The sequence below is a fragment of the Plodia interpunctella genome, chromosome Z (genome assembly GCF_027563975.2).
Source record: "Plodia interpunctella isolate USDA-ARS_2022_Savannah chromosome Z, ilPloInte3.2, whole genome shotgun sequence".
In the NCBI taxonomy this organism is placed as follows: domain Eukaryota; kingdom Metazoa; phylum Arthropoda; class Insecta; order Lepidoptera; family Pyralidae; genus Plodia; species Plodia interpunctella.
Window position 1 is genome coordinate 4,257,381 of NC_071324.2, and position 27,205 is coordinate 4,284,585.

The window sequence follows — 27,205 nt, forward strand, 5'->3', positions numbered from 1 at the left end:
ATTGTAAATAGTGCATGCTAGCTAACTATTAGATATTTAGTACATTACTGGTAATATATTTATGTGACCTATACGATATTTATTTATAAAAATATAAAAATTGATTATAATGCTCTTAAAGCTATTTAATTTGATTGGATACATTAAATTATGCTTCAAACAGACTTATGGCGCGAATTCGCGACAGATATAGAACGAGAGCTTGTGATTGAATAAAAAGAAATAATGTTACAATGATAAGATAATGTCCCCAATCTTGAAGCCATCTTTACAATGACTCCTGCAAAGATTTGTCTACAAATACGCGGTAGTAATAATAAATACTTGTGATGCAAAATAAATAAAGCGATCTATATAGATTATATATAGCAATGGGAGCTAACGCCAAATATTTATAATATTTCTCTGATTATGCATTTGTGAAAGGTGCATTTTACAATCAAATTTAGACGTTCGTATTATGCGGAACATCAACATTTTGTTTTAAATTAGACCTTTCACAATGTCGGCGGCCCTAGAAGTAACATTCGTCTTCATTTACGTGTAATTATTATCCACATTCTTAATCGGTAAATGTAAATATCATATTAATTTAGAACTTAATTATATATATAATATAATCATATTTCCAATCGGAGAATTAACATTTGGCAGGAGGAAAATCGTCATCTTTGCCATGCGCCATTTTTGATGAGTGAAAGGCGTGTTTAGAAAACCGTCCTTTATTTACAAAGTCTCACTGAACTTATTAATGGACGGTCTTTTTACATTAAAACAAAGTGAATTTCAAAGCTTATACACGAACGATATCATATATATTTGCAAAGATACATTTTATTTTATTTGCTCTATAAAAAAATACCAAGTTACTTAAGGTTACTGCGAACGTTATCCATTGGTTTATTTAAAGCATTCATTTTTTAACTTCTTCGCTTTCACTCCATGATTTATAACTTTTATTTTCTACTCCAGAATTGCTTCTGTACGTATTAACTGAAATACATCTAGCGCTATAGGAAAAAATGTAATCTGTTCAGTTATCATATTTAATATTTATCTCGGTTTTGAATATGTTACGCCGAAATGCGGCAACACCCAGGTTTAGCCGAGTGAACCTAAATTGTTTAGCCGTAACACAGACAATATGTTTAATTGGGACATATTGTATAATTTAAATCTAATTTATTTTACTTACAAATGTGATTGTTATTATTGATTACGACATCTCGTTTATATAAAATTGGTTCGAATTCACTCAACCACATATTAACATAGTTGTTATAGTGTTGTTATAAAATGAACCCGCATTTTCTGCTGCCGATTATGATTTAACACATTGTACACATTGATGTAATAAATATGAAATATTACATAATAGCGTTTTTCTTATCTTGTACTCGAGTTCCTTTGTAATCTCAGGTGGATGTACGCCGGGAGAAAATACTGCGTAACCCATCTCTGTTTAGAATACTACAACTATTTCTGTTTTTCATAAGACATTTGTATGAAGCAATAAAAACTATTTTGAAAAAATATATTAACACTTGTTAAAATATTCTTCAACCCGCGAATAAATATATCGCATATATTTATTCGCGGGTTGAAGAATTTTTTACATATACTATATATATATATATATATATATATATATATATATATATATATAATATATATATATATATATATATATATATATATATATATATATATATATATATATATATATAGTATATGTACAATATATGGGTCATATACAAGGAACCGATTGTATTAAGGCGCTTGCAATGATAATATTTCAAAGAAATCTCTTCGGCCACTCGGAGGCTATTTCTTTTCTCCAGTACCAGCCGGAGTCTTTTTTTTTTAATTTTTCTTCTTTTTTGTATTAACCTAAATTACCTAATTATATCTAACCGTGATTGATAATACGCTTCTATATCTAAGGCAGCCCATTTTTGTTATGTATACTTTTATATATACGAGTTATATAACAACGTGTGCCAGTTTGAACAAATAGTATTCCGATTAATGATCAAAGCCTAAAGAATCACAATATTGGTTTTCTGGATTTCTCCCACCAGATGCGCTAATAAGACGCTAGGAACAGACAACTGTCACAATTTGACATCTGAATGGATGTCCCAAATCGTTAGCCAACGGCGAACACAGCGATCAACCGTATGTGTTGGTGCTGAAATTTGATATGGCCGGTAACTTTATACCAAATTTGTTTAGGTATTTATGTAAATCTACACAATCGTAACTTAATATTTTTTATTGAAATATACACTTCGTTGCACATTACTATAGTAAAGCATACTATAGTACTATAGTAAACCATAAATTACACAATTAATTTGAAACATGCAAACACATTGTTTTTAAAATGTAGTTTCATTAATAAGACCTAACAAGATAAGTACCTAAACAAAAAAGGTTGCCGTGGTTGAAAAATCCCAACAATAGAAATTATGTCAGATTTGATTTGATATTTTTTTTTCCAGATCTAGACGAAAAAACTGTATGGGTGTAATTGTGTAAAATGTAACTAATCGTCGCTGCGTAAAATACGGGCAGTGTGTAAAGACCTTAGCAGTAATATTAAGTCGTAAGTAGAACAAATCCACTTCAACAAACCACTTTCAGTAAGTCGACAGTCACTAGCGATGGCTACACAATACAATACATAACGTATTCCCGTAAACAAATATCTAATGTTATATTATTATTGCCTTAGAATGCAGTGAGCTTCTAGTAAATGAACTAGCACCTTACAAATACGGGGCAGTTTCCAGAAAAAAAAACCCGTGCCTTATTCTAAACATCAAAAACATTTTTACATGTGGATTTTATGTAAAATTGCCGCCTTAATGTTATATTTAAATCACATTGTTTAATGAACTGTTTCGAGATAGAGTCCAACGCCTGATTGTTCAAAAGTAATTTCATACAAACGACCGTCCTGTTCCACAGAAAGTCGAATAATATACGACAAGAAAGGGATTATTTCGAGAGTGAATGGCCATAAGAATAACACGTATTATTACATTTAACCCTTCTATATATATAACATCTTCTATATATTTTCGTTTTCCGTGCCCGTACATCACTCAAAAACTTTGTTTAAAATTACATTTGAATATTCAGGCGCTAGACATTCCCTAGGGCTTATTCTAGTTAATAAAATATATAAAATATTATTGCAGCAATAGAACTTTATGTAAATATAAAAAAGGCCTGCAAACTTTGGTTTCCTCTACAACCAATGATAGATACCACGCAACTGTGTCAAAATCGCTATAGTAATATAGGCTATTGAAACATGACGTCATTTTAATAACATTTTTCGACTACATATAAAAAGTCGGCACAGATAATGCACCTAATTTGAAAAGCCTATAGCAATATAATTTGGCTTTTGAGTTGCGATAGTGGAGCGCGCCATATCAACATATACAAGCTATAACAGTGATCAGTGATCACAGAAACCAACGGCAATAGACTATTTTACAAAAAGTGAAATCATATATCTTTTTCTTTCACAAACAATATATTAATTGGAACTCTTAGTTAAAAATCATTCCCTATGTATATATATATATATATATATATAATGAGAAGTAAAACATTGTAAACTACGTTATGAAGACATTGAATCAATTAAAATGACGTTAAATTATGATGTTTGCTTACCCCTTTTACACTGTATGTTTTCCCAGTAAGTAAGTCTATTATGGAAGATCACAACGCTATTATAGGAAACCAAAATTTGCGGCTGCTCCATCAGAAATGGGTTATTAAAAAGAGTAATGATGACTAATAAGATTAACCTATTAACCGCCTAATTTGCGTATACGACAAAATACATAAATTACCCTTGCGTCGACGTCGAAGACAAAGAAAACGACTAAACTAGGCTAAGACGCAACGTGCTGGCAAAGCCAAATGAGGTAGAATATTACTATATAACTTCTCCGCTTACCTCATACAGAGAAGCATGGTACGCGTTGTGAAACTGTGCACATGGTGAGGGACAAAAGATATAGGCGTTCTCTCCCGTTCCTTCTCGTTTATTTCTAATACGCATTTCTCTTTCATGTATGAGTGAAACGAAAGTCTATAGTTTTCTCTATCTATTGTTTATTTCGAATCCCATTTATTTTTTTAATTTAATATGCAGCCCGCGCTATAAGCAATTTGTCGTAGGAACGCTTGAAGGTTAAAATGATAATCTATTCTGTGTGTAGACATTTTCCTCGCATAATATACGCTGCATCTGAATAAAAAACTGTCAAGACTCGCATATTGTTTATGGCCAAAGACTTATTTTGTGAAAACAGTATTGTCAATTCGGTTTAGTTTAATATCATCAGTTTTGAAGCGACCACAAAACGTTTCTCTTCCATAATGGCTAAGTGCTGCCACTTGTCCTAATTATTTGTCTTATATCTACTATATCTTTTATAATATAAAGAAATAGCAGTAATATTGAACAAATTTTGTTAAAAGGCGCCCTATCCAAGGTGCCGATTCTGCTGAAGTTAAATCAATGTCTCGTTTCAATTGTTGTTCTTATTACGTGTAAATAAGAACTGCTGTAGTGGTGTGATATTAAAGTTAGCAGAAACTACACATTGGTATAGGTACTCAATTGGGTCTATCATTTTAGCAGCCACATTTTGCTAACGAGCGATGCTAAGAAGCGAGCTTAGCGAGCGTGTTTTTAAGCGCTGGTACTAGAGGTCGAGATAATAAGTTGGTTCATCAAAACATTACACTCATGTTAATAAAAAAGAATTACAAACTGGACTAAGTCATTGTGGAGATCTGGTGCCTGCACTAGGTATCAGAAAAATCTATGTTGCAAGTTACTAGGTCCTCGCCCGGTCGGTACATTAAGACATTGTCAGTAACCGACGTTATGACTCCCGGACTTAGCGCTACGATGGTGGTAATCATGAGTACAGTGAGATTTAATTCTTAGTCAATAAAAACACATGTAAAAACTTTTGTTACACGATTGTGCAAAAAGTCAACAAAATATTAATTCAAATTTAATTTCTGAACCGTACCAAAACTGTTTATTAAATCAATAAAAATATTTGAAATTGTTTATCATACAGTATAACTTTATATATAAGACTCGACATCAATATACGTTATCGTCTAAAATGACCGTGATAGACCCAACTGGAGTGCACACTTTGCCCATAGAAATACCGAGCCATGTGTGACATCAGTTAATATAAAGCACTATTGTTTAATTTTATATCATATATATTATTGGTATGAATAAAACATTCTAACGTTATAAAAATTGTACATAAGTTTCGTATATCATTTATGTAGTCCTTTTATACATTTACTAATTAACTAATTTTCCTAGGTAGATGTTCTCAACCGATGTTTTTTGTTTCATTATAACAAAAAGACTTTTTTAAACTGTCACAAACTTCACTGCACTACACTGATTTAGTAAAAGGTCACGTCAAAAGCAAATTAAATCGTTTGTGTTAATATGAACACGTGCATTAGTGTTTTTCCTTTAATTTCAGCGATTTAATAAGACCTACCACCTAGACCAGTAGTGCCATCTAATGAGCGAAATAGTACACCCTATTGCATCAGTACTTCCGATCTGAGGAACTCAGTTTTGATTTGTTTATGAGAACTATACGAATTTACATACTGCAACCGTAACGACGACATGAAATAAAAAAACAGAAAACATCAAAACAGAAATTAAAAACATCGGCCAAAAATGTCTGAGTCAATGAGTTATCGCGATTGGACTCGCCGGTAGGGGCGCTGGTGTAGAGTAGGTTCTAAGTCCAAGCAAAATTGAACTATTAACTCTTGACGCGTTCCAGTACTGCTTTAATACCTAAGACACGTGAGGGGTTAAATGTCCAACTGGAACTCACTCACCAAAGGCGCCAACTAGAGAAGCGAAGAGATGATAGCTCTCATTGGAGTAATACAGTGCTATACCCAAATGGGGTTAGGTTTCGTGTGATGGGGGGCGCGATTGGTGGCGCAACCCCAGTGTTATGGGCGGTGAAGGAGGGGCGTCTGCTCGCCGCTGCCCCAGCGGCTCTCCTGCCGACGTTCGCTGCAGTTGTTCGTGCAACATGCCGACACGTTTTGACTCGCCTGTAATATATTTTATTCAAATTATGGACGACGAATGAGTTATAAAGTTTGGACGACGAATTGAGTTCCAGTCGACGGTGTTTTGCCGTCATGGTTTACGTAAAAAACTAGTGCTGAGACCTCTGCTGAGAAGAAATCAGTCAATCGGCTATTTATATCATGTCATGCCAGAAATAAAGTATTACCATTAATGGCTTTTATTTATATGTTTCGCCGTTACTGGGGACGTTTTGTAAAATTAGCAGTAAACGTGTTGATCAAATAAAACATTTAATAAAATGACTTTGTCCTATTTTACAAACTACTTGCATTTCGGTACTCCTGAGAAAATATGCCTATCTAAAAAAAAATATACATAAGAAGATATGACTCGTAAAATGGCCTCACCCACACCCGACCGACCTATTTACTGGGTTCCTACTGTCAAATTCTGTGGCTTTACCTGTGAGAGATGCAAGTCGTAAAGATGCAGAGTGCTGACAGACATGTCCCTAGTGTCCTCCGTGTCCGCGCGTGTCTCGAGACCGAACACACTGGCGCCGAGTTCCGAGCCAACGCCGGCCAAACCGGACCCGGTCTGAGAACGGCTGCCTGACTGCGCCGGACCCGCTTCGGGAGCTTCTTCCTCATCGCTCGTCTCGTCCATATCCTGTTTTGTACATTTTTTATAACGGGATTAATTTTTTTATGATGGATTCAACAAAATTTAACAATGCCATTAAATTCAAAGTAATAGAAATTCGATATTGTATCAAGCGAATTTCTGGGGTGAATGTTAAAAGATATTGGTGCTTCAACGTCGAATTATACTTTTTTCATTTTCTCAATTAAATACAAGCATAAATTAAACAATAATAAAGCATATGTAATAGAAACCGCATCCTTTGTTGTATATTTCGGAAAATCTTGTAGAGGATACATTTCTATACTGTTGTTGACGAAGCATGTCGTGGACACTCTTCTACAAACTTTTACTTGGTGCATCGAACAATTTTTAAGAACAACTAAATTATAATACAAGAAAAAGTAATACTTACGGGTAGTTTGTAAGTGGGTCTCTGTTGGTAGTAGGACAGCACGGCCGGCAGCGGCGTGTTGGCGCCGAAGATACTTTGTTGGATGTACGAGCCCAGCATCGTTTTGTTCTGGGAAGACATTTTATGTTATTTAAGCTCAATACATACCACTGTCGACATCGCTCGCCGATACGACTAGGCGACTTTGACTTATATGAAATCAAAATTATGTCGATAAAATGTCGGAGGATCGGCGACTTTAGTATATATTGGACATTTTAGAACAGCATTATTTTTTAATGATATTTTTTCGACAGTGTGTTTGTAGCTGCTTTGTTGCTGAACTATGTGGCCAGTAATGGCTTTTAACATCTTTTGTAGCCTATGTAGAAAACAACACCCTAAACAACCCTGAATAATAGGATAGGATTAACCCTGTCGTTTTGTTTGGCGGCCACGTCTAGCGTTAACTAAACCGACAAATTGTATATCACAGTCGGCGGTCAGTAGTAATATTATGCCGGCTATATGAAAGAACTCATACAAACTACAATGTTCATGCATTCGGCAATGCAATGCAAAGGAGCCGGTATTGCAGTCGAGTCTTCAAATTTTACTTCACCGCATCACAGAAACTGGAGATGTAAAAAAGAGAGAGAGAGAGTAGGAAGACTTACCAGCGCAGTATTGGTGGGTATAGCGTGATGCATGCTCTGTCTGAGAGACCTAAGGAATTGCCTCTGCGCGGGCTCAGAAGGCTGCCAACCGGGGTGTCTGCAGGAGAACGCCACCAGAGACAACTCTGTCTTGCCTCCCTCGCCCTGATTGTACTGCGTGTTGGCAGCTTTGGGCTTGCCGAACTTGCCCGGCGCTTGCCAGTCGGGGTGCCCGTGACGACGGATGTCCAACTGTCACAATACATTTTTTACGTGTGCTGTACTTGTGATGGATGTATAGTTTTGACTTATAATATGATGAAATGAATTTACAAATATTATCTTTTTGCAAAGTAAATTTCTCTTAATCAGTAATTAATCTTTATCCAAATACGAATATTTGGCACCATGGCTAATCTTTATTATGAAAGTATATATAAATAAGTGACAAACAACAGACCTGCGCGAAGGAGCAGACGTCGCCGATGCCGACCACGCTGACGGTGAAGTTGCGGTAGAAGTCGACGATGTCCAGCGCGCGCGAGCGCAAGCGCAGCAACACGTACGGGCAGAGAATCGGGCTCAGCAACTCGAACAGGATGTATGCCTAGCGAAGCAACAATATAAACAGATTAAAAACGTGGATAATAAATAAGTTGGCAACACTTGGTGTTAACTAAATTAAACAAACGTTTGCCGTTTCCCTGGCCCCGATAGTAAGGGCTAACCCAAGAACCGCTAGTTTAATGTCGTCAACGATGAACGCGTGTCAATAGTCTGCTAGTTGTCAGACTATTGACACGCGTAACGGACGCCGAAAACCATGATAAGTGGAAAAGAAAATGTAGGAAAGCGGATTCTGGGCTCTGATGCTTAACAGTTGAGAAGATAGTGAAGAGAGTGAAGGAGATAGAGTTAACAACAGGGCCCGCTTAAGATAACACTTACCGTTTTAAACTGAAACAGCTGCTGGTATAAAGCCGCACATTTTATGGGTTTATCATTCATATCATTAGCTATCATTCAGTATGGGCCCGGCCACGTCGCTGGCAGGTAGTGGACGTACCCAACACTTGCACGAACTAGTGCATATTGAATACATGTATATATTGTTTCATGAAAACGACTATTCATTAATTTATTAACGACGGTTAAAGTTGTTAACGACTTCCAGGAAAGCTAATACGCCAGCCGTGTTAATACGAATAGTGCCTCACTCTCAGCCTAGGGATATTCCGATTTCTTCCGCCACCATTGAGCATCGAAGTCCAAGGTCTGTTTTCCTGCTTAGACCGGCTACACACGCTTTGATTAAGGGACTACAGATAGGGATGCAGGTATTTAAAAGAAAGAGATGTAGGACGATCTTCCTCTTCTAGTAAATACGTGCATTTCCTTCTTTAGACCCTATATTGCCCCTGCGGCAGGTGTGTGAATAGCCTGTCATAAGCTAACCACAGGGCTAGTGGAAGATGATAGTTACCGCTCTAAACTGGAACAGCTGCTGGAACAAAGCGGCCACATTCTTGGTGTGGGCCCGGCCGCGCCACGCCGCGGGCAGGTAGTGGACGTGACCCAGCACTTGCACGAACAGTTCCTCGCCCCGCGCCGGCCCCGCGCTCCCCGCTAGGCGCTCTTCTTCGCCTATCAATGCCCTGGACATAACAACAGGTACTGGAAGGGCGATATAACCAGCTTAAATTTGGTTTTCTGAAATCTCATTTATTATTTTCTTTTGATCAATAGCGTACTGAAAAAGATATCACGGGAAATTGTGCTGAACTAGATACAAAGATTTTTTAGATACTATTATTAATTTATTGATATAGAGAAATCCGTGCAGTAGTTTTTGTGCTAATTGCGAACAGAGAGACAGACGCGGCAGATGACTTTGTTTTATAATAAGTAAGGACATACCTGGCGCCAGCTGCCACGCAACCCAACAGCGTGATGACTGTGAGCGCGTGCTCCACCGTTAGCACGTCTTCATCGTACACCGACAGCATCACAAGCACACCCAGCACGCTCGCCGACACGAATAGCACGTTCCTGCGTACAATTTTAATTTTATACCACTGTTGCGTTCTCTTTCCAATTATATTATTGCGAGAATTGATTATTGATAAAAAATGCGATTACAAATAAAAAGAGTGGTATATATATATTTTTTTCATCAATGTCAATGTTAGAATACAATGTTTGCGTTTCGTTGATGATCATCGACTAGTGTTGCAGGCGTCAATAGACTGCACTGACCACTTACCACGTGGTGGGCTGCAAGCCTGTAAACTTGTTTGGTAGCGAGGACGATGCGGTGAAGACATGCAGCTAGTGTGAGAGAAGACACAATTGGCGATGTCTATGGTGTAGAGCGAGGTGAAGTTGGCGAGATGCCTACATGCAGCTAGTGTGAGAGGGGACTCACTTGGCGATGACGGTGGTGCTGGGCGAGGTGAAGCTGGCGAGGTATTTGGTGGCGGGCTTGTGCGCGCGGTTGAGGCGGTCGCGCAGCTCGTGCTCCAGCTCGTTGAAGTGCCGCAGCGTCACGCGCGCGTACACGGACCAAGTGCGGAGCCCCAGCGAACCGGGCGAACGTTTTATTAACTGCATAATATTATTATTTTTTAATTTTATTGCACGAGATTACAAATCTTATTGATTAATAAACAGCACAAACAAATTGACCGATTTTTTTTTCATTTATAATATTAGTATTGCAGTGTGGAATTAGGAAGATATAACAGATATCAGACAGAGATAACAATACTAAAACTTTGTTAAGCTATTGAAATGTATGTTTTTCATTTACATTTATTTTACCACAAATAAACAAAAGAATGGATTTATTAAAACCAAACGAAATATCTAATGAAAAGAAAACATTATCGTAAATACATAATTGCCTCATTTTGGTAAATTTTAGGCACAAATTGTCGCGTTACCTCGGCGTAGTTGAAGAAGAAGTACAAAATCTGCCAGGCCTGTATGAGCGGCGCCAGCAGCAGGTTGATGACGGCCATCATCAGAATCTGCTTCTCCAGCTGCCTCGCCAGCGCCATCCGCTTCGAGTGCTCCTTGTAGCACTCGCGCAACTGCCAACAGTTCTCCCACGGACTCCACGGACTAGCTGCAAGAAGATGGAAAAATTGTTGACAAATTAGTAATAATATAAAATTACATTTTTTTTAAATTGAAATTGTCTATGAAGAGATTGCTTGAAATTCTGAAAGATTGAAATTGCCTATAATGCTTTGATTTTGACAATACACAGTCTCACATGACTTTTTTTTTCAGCAATATAATTTTCATTAGATTTTTTGCTTTTGAGTTTAATAAATGTTTTACTTTTGAATAGTCTATAAATATTTGGTTGAATTAATCAATTAACTAGAATCTACTAATTCAACTAGAATATGTTACTTTCTGTATGTACAATGTACTTAAAGCTTTGCAAAAGTACAATACACTACTTTTCCATATTTCTGATTTAAGATTATTTATTTTAGTTTCAATCTATCTAATTCTGCTTAATTTATATTAAAATGCTGCACTAATAATTGACTACATTATCCCGGGGAGAGGCAAACAAAATAAATGGAGTGTGATCAAACCAAATTTTCATTAGTCTATATTCAACATGATTTGCCACAAATCGGAAAGGAAAACGTGACATTAATAGAAAACAATACTGCAAAAATACTCACTAAATAATAAAAATTCTAAATTCCATTTTAATCCTCTGGATAAATAGTGAAAATCACCAACACAAGGCACACCTATTTGTAGTGGTAGTAAATTCTTGTTCACCATAGCTACCATATAATTATCAAACCTGCAAATAAAAAATTACACATCAGTTTTTAATTGGGAGAAAATAGTTCATCAAACGTATAGACAAAAATCTATACATCGTGAGATATTTGAAAAACATTGAATGAAAGCCTGAAAGACTCGTTTTACAAGCTAGCATTGTCCATGAATCAAGATTTCTCTGGCGAAACAAGAATGGTAGTGAAAATTTCTCTTGAATTTACCGGTAGTGCCAGTCTTGGTACCTAATAAAACGGAAATTGACGCATTGAAACGCATGACAATTATTTTCGTGTAAGTAAACTGTTGATGACATTTTTGTTTTGATGAACAATATTAGTAATATTTATGTTTGTTTAATGTAGTAAGTAAGCAGCAACAACCTGAGTATTCTATGATATATATCTAATTCGTTGATTTCTTGTTTATGGACGCACATGTGATGTTCGGGCTGCGCTTCTCTCACTTTATCTTGTATCGTTGACCAATTGACCCAAGCTAAATCACTCTGAAATAAACAATGTTCAATTATTGGCTGAATTAATTCATTTCACATCTATGCACCTTATGTAAGACTAGTTAGAATTATAAAACTAGCTATTACCAGTGGCCCCGCACGCGGCGTAAAGCAGTCCATCCTCTATACTCTTTCCATTTATCTCCACATACAAAATCACATTAAACTAAAGTAAGCAAAAACAAACACACATTCACATTTAGAATCTTAATAAGTAAGGAATAGTATGGAATAACTTGCAATTTATGAATTAGATTTACATATTTAACACCCAATTTTATTTACTTATTAAATCGAAGTGGACAGACATAAACCATTTCAAAAAGTTGAGAAAAAAGTCAAGTAACAAGAAGCTCATTTTATAACCTACCATATGTCATCTATCGACGCCTAGGAAAAACAAATAACCAGAAAATATATTTACCTCTTTTATCTTAAGTGCATTATTATAAAATAATTTTGTGTCATATGCGTGTATTAAATTGTATAATGAAACAGCTAATCTCATCAACCAAATAACTCCACATAATACTATAAGACACCACCTAAAAGAAAAAATATCGATGAATATTATTAGAAAAAAATAACTTAAGAGTAAAAAAGCGGTCCCCAAAAAGTGCTCCGCAAAACCCTCAAAAAGTCCCCACGAAAATATTGGTCTTATAGAAAAAAAGGACCTATTAGTTGCATTATAACATGAGAAATGCATTACAGTTTTTTTTTATATACAATGTGATTCATATTTCTAAGTTATTATTTAAATTACAAACTATTGAATGGGAGCTTTATATATTGTGTCTAATAACAGTGTCAGCTGTCATGTCCACAAATATAAAACAAGTTTTTAATTTTACAAGTTATGATTTAGGCCTACATTAAGCTTGGCTTTGCAAAGGGGTTTCTTCTTCAAAACAGTTTTTACATTTTTAATGAAGAATACTTACATTTTTGAAATAACTTTTTAACATTAGCAAAATACAATTATTAAAATGATTCTTATTAAGAGCAAATCTTTTATTATTACTTCTAGTATTTATTTTATTCAGTTTTTTATTATATATCTCTACTTCTCTAGTCTATTTTGCACCTGAAGTGGGGGTTAATGTCTGTGCCAAATTTCATCAAAATGTTTGGCGAGTTTATTCTTTACAAACAGAAATAGAAATCTAATTTTATAATAACAGGAAACATTAAATTTACCCTGACCCACCCACATTAATTTGAAAAGATTCATTTTCTAAGTTAATCCACAGGCCTACGAATATTTATAGACTATGGACCTGTTTTACCATTAGCTAATAAAGCTGATAGCCTAATATAATATAGAAATAACATATCATTCAGATAGTGTTAAAAATTGTTTCACAATAGTTGTTTAGGTCTTAGGGGCCAATCACATCTGGCAAGTTTTTCTAGCAGCTAGTATATCAGGCCTTAAATATTTTGCAATAACATGTTTATACTTATACTTACCACTGCCATGATATACTTCTCACACATTGAGAACTCGGATATATCACATCATGAAAAGTTAATTTTGCCGTAGGATCTTCCAGTGGTACATTTCTAAACAGCAATGGATAGTTCACACAGTGTACTAAAAATGTAGAAAACCATACAATAAATATAAACTGTAACAATGAGAATAAATCTGACATTATCATTGGATAAAAGCCTCCACGGATATAATATCTGTACATCCTTGTAAAAAATGAGTCTAGATCGTCGATGTGTGTCCATCCTCCTGTAACAATAAAATAAATAAGGTTAACTTTAACCTTTTTAAAAAGCTGTTGAGCATTTCATTTCTAACCTTTCCATAGATAATAGGATCCACTAGTAATTGCAATATTTAACACATAGCCAAATTAATGCCTCTCAACTATTGAGTACACATATAAACAACAAAAGAGCCACAATTACAATGTTTCAATAGAGATAAAATAATGAGGTGCTGTAGAATAGGACCCCTTCACATACTATTGTGGATATTGCATTAAACAACTTAGGGACACAGCCCTGGCACCTCATAGGAAACACCAGATGAAAAATCACAGTCAAATCTTCACAATTTAAGGTTTATTTTTTACTTTGCACTCCAGGTTTCACAGTAGGTACATGCGAAGACGAGACGAGTAGAGATAAAAACATGACAGATGACAGATGCCACTGGAACAATGGTGGAAATGGACCAGAGAGTGCTGCAAATTGTTGATGATGTGCAGCAACTGGTGCCTGGTCTGGGACACTGGCTATTATGCTGGAGGCCATGAGACATTTTGGGTAGAAGGCTTGGATATTCTTCTTTTTGACTTTTCCTGCTTATGTACTGATGGCACAGTATGTAAAGGACTATCCATCCCTTTTTACCCTGATATTCATAGTAATAGAAACAAGAGATTACTAATCAATAGAAACAAAGAAACCATCAATAGAAGGTTACTCTTCTACAATCACATATGTATGTAAAATACAACCTATCAGCATATGTATGTAAAAATGATATGCATATTTATATTAGAAGGCATCACCCTTAAATCTATTGGACTATGCAACAAGTTGAAACCTGTTGAACCAACTAGTGGGTCTATTGAAACCACTGCAAACTTATAATATCCATGCAAGCTTAACTTGCATGGATGCATTAGTTACCACTAATGCTTGCCTAAAAACACCACATGCCAAATAGTACAAAAAAAAGGATAAAATTTAAATCTCTGCTCTACTTCTATTATAATATTGAATAAGTAAAAATATTATTTATTAAAATTTATGCATTTTTTTAATATGGTACACAAGCTGAAAAAATGATAATGTTTCATGTTTCACCATAACAATACATGCATGACTATTTGACCAAACAAACTGAATTGACAAGAGTACCAAACTTCTATCATCAATTTCAGTTGCTAAAACTATTTTAAAAATGTTAAAAACTTTTATTATAAAACTAATTATAGTTTAAAAATTAATGGCACAAAGAAAAAAGCCATGTGTTATTTTTATAGTCATGGTAAATTTTTCAGTATCCCTGTGCTCATGTGGTATTTTTTATTGTTTGCTTGTTCTATGGAAACAAAGGAAAGGAAACATAGTAAATAAATACCTTTATTTTTGGGCACTTTGTGTATGATGACGTTGGTGGTATCTTCATGTTCGTGATCCAAGGTGATGAGTGTAGGAGCTGCTGCCGAGGACTCTGCCAAGTTCGCCAGAGGTGGAGTTAGTTCGTTGTTAAGAGCACTGTACGTAACATCTCTTCTGCCGTAAAGAGCCATCTTAAATATGTTGTCCTAACTACTAATTTTGATTTCTACGTCTCAATTATACCATATAGGTCATTAGGTATCCGTACATTCTTGATTTTGCCTCGAAAACGCAGCAAAACACTTTTAATTGAAGTTTCTTGGTAAACACAAAGGAATATTTTTGTTTCCTAGTTTTCTGTTTTGTGAATTATTTTGATATAAAATCCGATGTTATAACATTAAATAAAAACAATAATATTAGTTTCAAGGATACAAAGAATTTTGTAAGACTACAGATTGAAGATTGATTGTACACTTCGACTTCGACGACGAAAATAAACCACCAACGACGAATGACAGCTGCGTTTCGTTTTCCTTTTCCATTTCATGTCATGCCGTAATTGCCATTATAGAATTTTTACGGTGTTGCCAGTTGCCCTCGTCACTTTATGTAAGACCTCAGAACAGAAACATGAGGGCGCCACTAACGCTAATACAGTCTAATTTATTTAAACCTTCAGTGTAATGTTCTAATATCTGTGCTCTAAAGAAGATATCCCGTATATCCATAATCTACGTTATTTTATCTTTTTGCAAAGAAAGATTAGGTACAAGCTAGTAGACATGACCCTAAATGGTTTGTGCATGAGTCATGAGTAGGTACTCGCATTCCATGGCCATAAGCCCTTTGATGAAGTAGTGGTGATAATCTAAAGTCTAATAATAGACGCCTGCCTTTGATGGCGATGTTGGAAAGATCATAGGTTCGAATCATACTCATGCCACATGATTACCGTTGGCGATTTCAATATATGAATTTTCTTTTGTAACTGATTGGTTACAAAAAACACCTTCGATTCTTTTACATTGCAATAGGTTACTTACTCTTTTACTTCACCTTCTTACTTTACCTTTAGTACTGTACTAATCTAAAGGTGCATTATACATTTTAATGATTAAATATGATTTCTATGAAGTACCTACTTAACCGGGAAAAGGTCAGATGATAGAGAGAGAGAGAAAGTACGTGGACAAGTGGACAAATTAACCCCTTATACAAAATCTTTGGGACAATAAATTATTCTCTCTCATAAAGTTCGCTGCGCTAAGATGAACCGCCGCCGTCAAGCACTAGATGAGGTTTATATTCTTTTTTTTGTAATTTGTAATAAAAAAGTTTCAATATAAAACTTACGACGTTATTATTGTACCTGTAATGTTACATAGCATCAAGGATTCTAGGAACTCCCAAAATTTTGAAATAATGGAATCCCATCTACAGAATGGATATTTATATAACTATCTACCTAATAGGTACAACTTTGTGCGTGTTTACCGCCTGCCCTAGATTTCGACCACTTCATGTTCCAGTAGATGTTGTATAAGCCGTGACAAAATATATGCAACAACAGCATTCTCAAAGAGGTCGACGTGAGGTAGACGGCCGAAACCGGACACCCAGATGATATTATTCTCGCACCAGTTTGGGCTTTTACCTTAGCTGCACTACGCTATTGGATCATCATGATATTTTGCGAAAATTGGAAATATGTGATTGCGCAAGATAAAATAAGTAAATACTATGGCAATGAAAACTTTATTTTCCTGTTTATTGCACACCTATAAGCATAAAATGAGTTGTATAGCAATTCGTGTAACATAAAGCATTTGTAATGTTTTCATACGTTTGTTCAGTCATAAGCTTACTTACGATTTTAGTGTAAGTACAATCCTAATCCTAACTAATATTATAAATGGGAAAGTAAATTTGATTTTTACCTCTTCACGTTTTACCTACTCAACCAATCGTCATGAAGTTTTGCATAAGTACCTACATGTAGTTTGAAGTATGGAAAAGAACATAGGGTACTTTTACTTATCGCGGCGAAGCCGCGGGCAAAAGCTAGTGTTTTATAAAGTGACGCGCTCTTTGAAACATACATTGGCTAATTATAAGTGTTTCGTTTCAGCTATGGCACTCATGCCCAAGGTAATGAAATAGAAGAGGAAGATTTGACTAGGTATTATAAAGAAAATGATTACAAACCGTAAGTATGAACATGAACACTCTATATGATCATATACTCCATCATGTCTAGTACTTATCACGTTCTGAAATATTGTCGAAAAACACGGCCCCAGTAGTCCTAACCCTGGCGGGTAGTATGACTAGAACTACAGAGAATTCCCGTTAGACTTACTAGTCTGACTAGTAGGTGAGGCCAGTGAGTACTTCGATCCCAGTAGACTCCCCAGTACGAACAAAATTCCCAATTTAATAGTAGGCCGCCTTCGCATCATTAAACTCAATAAGGTACAAGTTACATTCCACTTAGATAACTCGCTCTCATATGCCCGTTTTTCCGGTTCCTATTTTAAGCGTCGGCGCCCGGCGTTCCCTTTCCTACTTTTTCTTCCCCAATTTGCACGTCCATACGTTTCCAACAAATTTTAATCACAGACATGCAAAATAGTAATAATACAAATTGAAATTCCTTTCAGACCTTTGTTTGGATCGAACTCGTATGATCCAATAAAAGAAATCTTTCATCCTCCGAAACATCATAAACACGAGCAGTCTAACTCTGCAACTGTATATGCTGCATCTACAAAAGTTTCTACATCAACACATGAAACGCAAGATGTGCAAGAAGGGCAGACGGGGTCAATAGGTGCGGATTCCACAGTCCATGAGGTCAAATATACGTCCACTTCTCACTCGCCAAACGTACAAAGCCAAGAACAGGAAACGGAAAATAAAGCTTATTTTAGAAATCAAGCGTCTAAACCACATGGTGCTCTTAGACAATCCAATCAGCTTGTTGACAGTAAGCAACCAGAAAAACAGTATAAAAACAAAATTGATATAAATACCACTAAATTGAAGCGACCAAGTCTTAGGAATAGAAAAAAGACTGTTAATATATTGGCGTTAAAACAGACGACGAAAGCTTAAGTGTGATATTCAGATCTGGTAGGCGTTCAATTCAATATCACATATTATAACACTAAGGGCCTGTTTCACCACTTTTAGAAAATATAATTTTATAACCTGACAGATAAACTTCTGATGTGATTAGCCGTAAACCCTATCAAACACTTGTGAGCTACAATTTTAACGCTATCTGTGTGATGTTATATTTAGGTTATCGGATAGTTTATCAGCAAGCAGTGAAACAGGCCCTTAAATACTAAGTTCCCTCCATGACATCAACTTTCCCAGTATAATAAAGTTGTCCATATGAATATTCAATAGTATTTTATTTGAACGATATTTTTGTTTTTAACAATCTTATACAAATTGTTCTTCTTTACAGTTGACGTGTGAGAAACACGTCCATCACATCCATTTTTATTGGGACATTTTTTGTGTTTACCTAAAACTTCAGTATATAAAAGACGCGTTTATATGTAAGACTATTCGTGACTATTATTTTTAATGCTTTTTAGAGGACTTAAATAACTACAGCTTATTAATATCTTTATTATTGTGCTACTTTATTGCTTGCTACGATATAATTGTCTGTCTATAAGGAGTAGAAAAGTAGAAAACATAAATAAGGCAGCTGTATCCAAATGGCTAATCTTGAATATTGTATTGCAATGACCAAAAGTATACTTATATATACTACGTCAAAATTCCGTTTACTACACTTATAGACAGACGGTAATAACTTACAATTATAGTAAATTATCAAATGTCATAAACGTGACGCAGTATTTCTTAAATATGAGTGTATTACGGACATGGATTTAGTAAGTACTCTACTAATTCCACGATTATGGATAATATACTATTATATTATTAACTTTTTCTTACAAAACAACATAAATAAGTTGAAAATATTTAGTCAACGATTTGTCAGCAACACCGTATAGAGTATAGCTATATAGTAGTAAAAATTCAAAATTTAAACTTCGCGTTAGTTAAAATTAGGATAGTACTTGATTAATAGATATTTTTATAATAAGCACTAAAACTATAGAAAACGCACTTATGACTGCAGGCCAAGAAAATTATGATATAAACAAAAACCATATTGATAAATTTTATGTCAATTCTAAACCCTATTTGCCAGATGATAGGACTAGGAAAATTAATTTAGTATGCAACCTTTAAAAGTTATAAGTATTCTTTAAATTAAATATTGCCCGCGGATCGCCCGCGTAAATTTCCCTTCCAAAAGAATTATACTTATTGGGTATTTTTAAATAAACTGACATGAAGTATACAGTCGACAGCACATCAACCTATACAAATTCATTGCAAATTCTCCGTTATTACCACAGCATAGACGTTAAAGGTAAGTTGACGTGCGGCTGACTGTACTGCTAAAATACACTTTCCTTTGGTAATATCAATAAAAAATCTAATTTATAATTAAAGTAATTATTATATATCGATACTTCAAACTGCAGCCACTTCTGGCAATAAAATGTTCTAATAACATTATTAACATACATGACTTCATTTTTATCGGTATATACATTACCAATGTATCAATTTGATATTGACGCTCCCGATTATTTATTTAAATAGCGCTAGATTAGCCAAACTATGTAAATCATAATTATAAGATGTTACACGTGTTTCTAAAATATACAAATTTAAGTAAATATTATAAAATTATAACTGAAATTAAATATTTTTACAATATATTTTCATAAAAATCACATACATGGATAACTTTATAGTTAATATAGGTACTTAAAAACTTGTAGCCTATGTTCACGACTTAGTATTCCCATATTTATACCCTTAATTATATATTTATATATTATCTTACTACCTTTGAGCAATAGCATAAGGCTTGGTATTGCTTTGAATATCACGAGTAGTAATTAAAACTACAATAAAAACAAGACACTACATTATACACAAGGAGTTATTACGTAATGTACTGATGTACGGACGTATTCCCGTGACCAGAATGTAGATTTAGTCAAAACTAAACGATTGAATTCAACTTTCATACTCCTATCTGAAACTTGATGTTTGAAAATAATTATTTCGTGGTATATCAATTAAATAAATAAATGGGCACACTCAATGATCCACACAAAGTACCAAGTTGTATCAAGGATCCGATGGATGGCGTTGGGAATCGAAACCAGGACCTCCAGAGAGCGGGCGAGCAAGGGCGGCCGTTATGATCACTATTCCACGTAGACGGAGACGGTCATATCAATTTTTTTATAAATGCAAAAGCCGCCTTAATATTAAATCGCTCAGCTGCATTGAATAGACAATATCAATAACTAACTTCACGAGGCAAGATTTTGAGAATTTTTGGTTACATTTTGCTTTTAAAAACAAAAACTTTGAAAATGTGATGAACTGCGGCTTATAGTAATTAATTATTATTATTAATATTATTAATTTCTGATTATCAATTTCCGTCTAAAACAAAATTGCTCGTTATATGTGCTATCCCAAAGAGTACTGACAAAAGCGTGATAAAAAATATCACTCTGAAGTACCTGCAACAAAAGTGAACATTGTACCTAACTAAATAATAAAACTATATCTGTACAGAATATAACATTATACGTGATTTTTCACGTATAATGTTATATTCTACTTCACGTATAATGTTATATTCTACAGTAGTTTACACGTATAATGTTATATTCTGTACAGATGTTATATGATGTTATATGCCTCTAAACGTCTCATTTCTGAATAAATTATTTGTTTGATTTGATTTTGAGTATATGCAGACACAGATTGTGTAAAACAAACATAAATCTCGATATTGTCATTATTACTAATTAGGTAAGTACTAAGGATATCGATAAGGATATCGTTTATTTTGTGTTGTTCCATCCTATGTAATAAACTAAGTATGTGTAATGTATTGATACAGCTTTAATGTCAAATTAGTAAATTGATAGTAATTTATTATATTCGTAATAATCTCCAGTTATCCAAATATGCTTACTTAACAAATCACCTCATTCCAAAGCCCTGTTTCACTGCGAAATAAGGATAAATAAACAGATTTTTGTGTTAACTACACAAAAATCTGTTTAAGACATACTTAAATTAGTACAATGCCTAAATAATATTTTGCTGGTGAACCAGCAAACATTGAGCAGAATAGAAGACTCTAGTGCTCTCTGGTATCGGATACAGACATCAACTTAGGGCCAGCAAAGTACATATATCATGAAAATATTACAAATCTCTAAGTTACGTACCATGTGAACTTGGACCTTCGAAGAGTTCTAATTATACTTTCTGTCTGTTGCCTCGTATTAGAAAAGTCACCGGAATTGTCTATGACGAAGTGGGACTTGGCGACTTTGTGTTCGAGCGGCATTTGAGTATTTATCCTCTTCCTGGCCACCACTTCTGAGAAGTCGCTGCGTTTACATAGCCTCTCCAGCTGTTGGTGATCTTCACTGAAATTATTTTAAAAAAGATATTAATTGCTAGGTACGAGTTATCTCATGTTATGTGAGTAGTCTCAAGAGAACCAACTTTATTATAGACCACACACAGCTAATATATTGGAGAACTATTGAATTTAATTGCAAAGCGGTATCGACATATTTTATCGTTAATAACATTAATACGATTACACACATTACGACAAAAAAAAACAGATTATAAATATAGATTTTTTCAGGATAATCAGGAAATCTAATTACCAGGAAAATAATAGCATCAAACATCGCATATTGAAGAGATTGAAATGAGAACGAACTGATGATTTCTAAAAATTACATACCACACAACAGTAATAATTTTGTGCATAAAGGTCAACATCTTCCCCGTTTCAAACAATAGTGGCACTTCCATCACAATGTATTTGTGGCCGGAAAAAAAATATGAAATTGCCATTTTCATCATAGCACTTTGTATCCTAGGGTGAGTGATAGCATTTAACTTTCTTCTCTTTTCAATGTCGTCGAATATTATCTCCCCCAGTCGAGCTCGATTTACCTTTCCATCAGAGGATAGCACTTCATCTCCGAAAAACTGTCTAAGTTCTATCCACCCTTTCGTGCCGGGCTCTAGCACTGAAACATTAAAACATTTTATGTTTTACTAGCGACCGGCTGGCGAACATGATAAATTACACACCTAATCCTTTCTCAAGTATCACACTATCTATTGATGAAAAGCACATGAAAATCCGTGCAGTATTTTTTAAGTTTATCACAAAGAAATAGACAGAAGCGGCAGAGGACTTTGTTTTATAATATGTAAGGAAAAGAAGGATTATATAAGACCATAATAGATTGTAAACAAGCAGTTCTTGTATGTTTATGCACTACTTGTGTGTAATAGTTATGTATCATTAATTAGCGACCCGACCTAGCTTCACATGGGTGCAATATTATGCATGTTACAATATATATAAACCTTTCTTTGGAATTATTATATCAATAATTAATCTATTAATAAAACCCGCAACAAAATCCATTGCGTAGTTTTGAAGATCTAAGCATACATAGGGACAGACAGCGGAAAGCGACATTGTTTTATACTATGTTGTGATAAATGCATTTATAGGTAGTGCTGTGTAAACTTGTATATTAATGTGAAATATAGATAAAATATAAATATATAGAGAAAAGACCAAGAAATCGCACAAACAAGAGAGATATACAATGAGGGTTGTCAAGAATTGAGAAATTCTCATAAGAGCAAAGATAATTCATTCTTTATTTGACCAGTTAAACCTAATTTTAAACCTAATCTAAAGAATCCTAAATCTAAAGAATCTAATCTAAAGAATTAATATAACTAGCCCTTGCCCCCAAGTCCACCTGCGGTATCCTACGTTTGACATCAGGTAATTAACTCTTATCTATTTGAAATTCAACAAAATCTCCCCAGATGTTTAGCATGAAAGTGAGACAGGGATTAGAGAGACTAATTAATATCAAACAAACAATCCAGTATACCACATTAACTGACAAGACAGTTGCAATTCTCTTTATAATGTCTAAGGATTATTGATACAGATAGATCATGTAGAACATAAAATAATCAATCAAACCAAGTCTATTATACTGGACTTGGGAGAAAAGTTCATAGATTCAGCAATTAGACAGTTTGCCTCAAAACATTTATGAAATATTTTGCAATATACAATTACACATAATCATGACATAATAAACAAAACATTCTGGAAATCTTTGAAAATTTTAAATCTGCTATTTCGCTCAGCAAAAATATGAAATGCATTGCAGTTGAAACCGCCATTATATCCAAAACATTTGCAAAGCATAATAAATCACAACCAAAAATATAAATACGAAAGTAAGTTTGTTTGTTACCACTTCACACTTTATGTACCAGACCGATTGTTATGAAATTTGGTACATGGGTAGAAAATAACCTGGAATAACACATAAGGTATTTTTATCCCAAAATTCTCACGGGAGCGAAACCCCGGGGCGCAGCTAGTATTGTATGAAATTAATGAATTTACTGAAATGCTTGTGAGGTTTTTGCAGCTGATGCATCTATATCTAATGTTGCATGGTTATAGTAAATGTAAATGTTATAGTTCAGCCTTTAATTACTTGCCCTGTTATTCACCAAAAAGATAAAGTATAGTTTAATGTATGTTTTTTTTTCACTATTGCACTTTACAAAATGTGTCATTGACAGAATGATACACAGAAATATACTATAGCTTACAGTAAGGTTTATCTTATTTTATTAATATGCCATCTTTTCAAACTTCATAAGTTCATAAGTATTTGCATCCAAAGAAAGCTTTCACCTGGCAATGAGAAATATTATGGATGATAAAGATAACACAAATCATTATATTACCAAGGAGGCTTAATTACCATTAAATAATGGTGTCAGATCATCCTCTCATCAATAATTCATTGTCTTAAACATGGTTTAACAAATACTCATAACACCACAAATTAATATAAGAATAAAACCATAGTTACCTTTTCTTGCCACTTCATCGGCGTCTATGACAGCAATACCATTTTCACGAAATATTGAAAGAACAGTACTTTTTCCAGTAGCTAGTCCACCAGTCAACCCCACAATGAACATTCTGGCAAACCAAGGGCGTACTTTGTCCGGACCGAAACGAAATTCACATTTAATGTTATTCTAGCAAACTAAATCAGTTTGTGCTAGTTTAGTACATGATGTTTACACACATTTCTTTCTCGACGATTGTGATTTTCTAATTTTCATTTGCTTATTAGGGTACAAGGTCCAAGTCAAGGTGTGTTGAGTGAGACCTAAGGACAAATTATCTTCATACTGATTCTTCAGTTTTTGATGTCATTTCTTTGTAACTGCCTAGTGTTATCTAATATCTAGTGACAAATGAAATTTATATAGAATGCAAATTGTTAGAAGCTTAAGATGAATTAGGAAATAAGTTTAATTTTGGTTTCAAGTTTTCTATGGTTTCAAGAAAAGCAGTTTGCTTTGCTTAAACTGGCTGTCATGTCATTAGTGTCATCGTCGTCAATGTCGTCATCTGACTCTGTCAATGTAGCGATGTCAATAGCTCAATCGATAGGCGACTATCGATAGGTAGTACGCTAACAATCAAAATATTCAGAAGTATAGCGATAGCTTACAATAAAATAATACTGGAGCCCGCATTCCCAAGAAGAAATTATTCGGTTAACTATTTTATTGTTTTGCTGCGTAAACAGGTTCTAACAATACGCTAGGTGTCGTTGCTATCTACATAACGAGTAACGAGCGAACCCTACTTCACCACTTCCGTGTTCATCGCCCACCACCACGTACACACTGCTATCATTTTGCTATCAAACATCGCACATCGTTACAAATAAAAAATCAAAGGTGGTTATTATTTCAGAAATATTGATGTTTGCAATATGAATAGGCGTAAACGATCGAGTGCGACGAAATGGGAATTGACAAAACGAAGAACGAGTAACCAAGAAAATATAATTACTCAAATAGAATATATATTCGGCACCAAACCGAATAATTCGGCCGAATACAAATATGGAAAATACACCGAATATCGAACACTAAACGAATTTTACTGTAGTACTGATGACTTATACGATATCATGTTTATCTATATTTGGATTGGCATTGGCCAATGTATTAATATTAAGATCTAAATATAATAACCATTTTATATAAAAATTGACCAGATTGTCCATCACAATAATATTTAATATCAAATTTTTGTATAAAATAATGATCGATGTTTCAACATACCTTATTGTAATGCATTGGACAAGGGACATCCCTACTACAACAGCTGTCAGAAATTGACATGGAAATCTTCACTTTTTAAATTTTGGAATTTTTTAATCCTACCTACTGCACCGAGTTAAGTAGTTTGTATCGTCTGTGATATTTACAACACTAACTCGTGGGATAGACTGACTTTATTCAATCGTGAAACTACCCACATTCCTACCGTTTAGGGATAATTATGAATGACCAACTGCGCCCCGGGGCTTCGCTCCTGTAGGAATTTGGGGATAAAAAATGTGTGCAAAATTTAAATTATAGGTAGCTGTAACTCATAGTTATTTAGGTACATCCACAGACATTTAATTTATCAAATGTCTGTGGGTAGGTACATCGTATTTATGAGCGTCATACTTGATCGTTATACCAAACGTCGATATTTATTGACGTCATGTCGAAGATGTAATAAGATGTTAGATCACATAGCGCAATACTAAGCTAGAAGAGAAGAAGGACAAGCAGTGAGTGGAAGCTGTGGCTGAATATAATATATTCAGCCATGAATTTACTAAAAAACACACAAATACAACTGCATGCTATCATCATATATATTCAATATATCTACGTAATGTTCCGGTCTATGCAAGACAAGCGCAACGCCACAAATATAACTGCATGCTATCATCATATATAGGATATATATCATATATACATCAAAGAATATACATCATAGACCGGAACATTACGTAGATACGTAGGGAAAAATGTCTGACTATGCCATTCCCGCCCTGGGTTGCCTCTTGAACAACTTCTTGCGACACCTAAAAATAGAAAAGCGGACCCTGGACTATGCAACGCTCAATGGCTGCAGAAGAAACCGGGAAAACGCTCAGATGAGAGAGAGAGAGAGAGATAGCGTATCAGATAATATACCTACCTACGATATCCATAGATAATAGGTTCACGTTTGTCTGCCATTTTGTCGTTATTCGTAATCTCATACAACTTCTACTTATTTTGTCGTTGATTGATATTCTTTACACTACCCTCGATTAGGAAATCTAGAAAGGTGTGTATTTATACCTTAGAGCATTTAACCTACACAGACTTAGTTATATTAGTAAATGTTATTTTAAGTTTGATGTACGTACATAGGTACATAACTATGGAGCCAAATATAACACGTAGATCAATGTAACTTAATTTAAACGACATTTAGGTATCTGAGCAAAAGTAAAATACTAAACAGGTAGGTAGGTAGTTGGTTCGATTTTGATGGAATTTAAACGGTATGTAGGATATGCCAATATATTTTTTTAGTTTGTGGGGCATCAAAATCGGTTCAGTTGTTTTGAAATATTCAAAAACGACTAATTTTGTAAAAAAAAATGTGTTCGCGAGGTCTAAGTTCGCGGCGAACAACTAGTATTAGTAGGATTTATGTTTAATTTATCAAATGTACTCAATATGTACACTTAGTTGGCAAATAAATGAATATGAATGAATACCTACCTAGTTCACTTCTTTTTCTTTTTTACCTAAAGATCGACTGCAAGAAATTGCATTTGAGATCCGCCTTTGCGCTCATTTTTTAAATATCTAGTTTATGATTCCTCTGTAACAGC

General features: G+C 34.6%; 2 protein-coding genes and 1 long non-coding RNA gene across 3 annotated transcripts; 1 reads left to right on the top strand and 2 right to left on the bottom strand.

The window, feature by feature from the left end:
- Nucleotides 1–1,747: 1,747 nt before the first annotated feature.
- Nucleotides 1,748–15,764, bottom strand: Atg9 (Autophagy-related 9). Its single transcript, XM_053767930.1, has 14 exons — nucleotides 15,259–15,764; nucleotides 13,626–13,896; nucleotides 12,577–12,697; nucleotides 12,019–12,143; nucleotides 11,530–11,657; nucleotides 10,768–10,952; nucleotides 10,251–10,429; nucleotides 9,743–9,874; nucleotides 9,309–9,480; nucleotides 8,286–8,432; nucleotides 7,847–8,077; nucleotides 7,191–7,298; nucleotides 6,596–6,802; nucleotides 1,748–6,153 (listed from the first exon to the last, which is right to left on the bottom strand). The coding sequence occupies exons 1-14, from the start codon at nucleotides 15,428–15,430 to the stop codon at nucleotides 6,049–6,051; spliced, it is 2,283 nt and encodes a 760-aa protein (XP_053623905.1). The 5' UTR covers nucleotides 15,431–15,764; the 3' UTR covers nucleotides 1,748–6,048.
- Nucleotides 15,765–16,972: 1,208 nt separating this feature from the next.
- On the top strand, nucleotides 16,973–18,653 carry LOC128682912 (uncharacterized). The gene is made up of 3 exons (XR_010370327.1): nucleotides 16,973–17,120; nucleotides 17,371–17,448; nucleotides 17,903–18,653. It is a non-coding gene; the product is annotated as an uncharacterized LOC128682912 (long non-coding RNA).
- Dpck (Dephospho-CoA kinase) lies at nucleotides 18,643–24,852 on the bottom strand. The gene is made up of 4 exons (XM_053767931.2): nucleotides 24,326–24,852; nucleotides 22,135–22,426; nucleotides 21,602–21,805; nucleotides 18,643–20,881 (listed from the first exon to the last, which is right to left on the bottom strand). The coding sequence occupies exons 1-4, from the start codon at nucleotides 24,435–24,437 to the stop codon at nucleotides 20,791–20,793; spliced, it is 699 nt and encodes a 232-aa protein (XP_053623906.1). The 5' UTR covers nucleotides 24,438–24,852; the 3' UTR covers nucleotides 18,643–20,790.
- Between the last annotated feature and the right edge of the window lie 2,353 nt (nucleotides 24,853–27,205).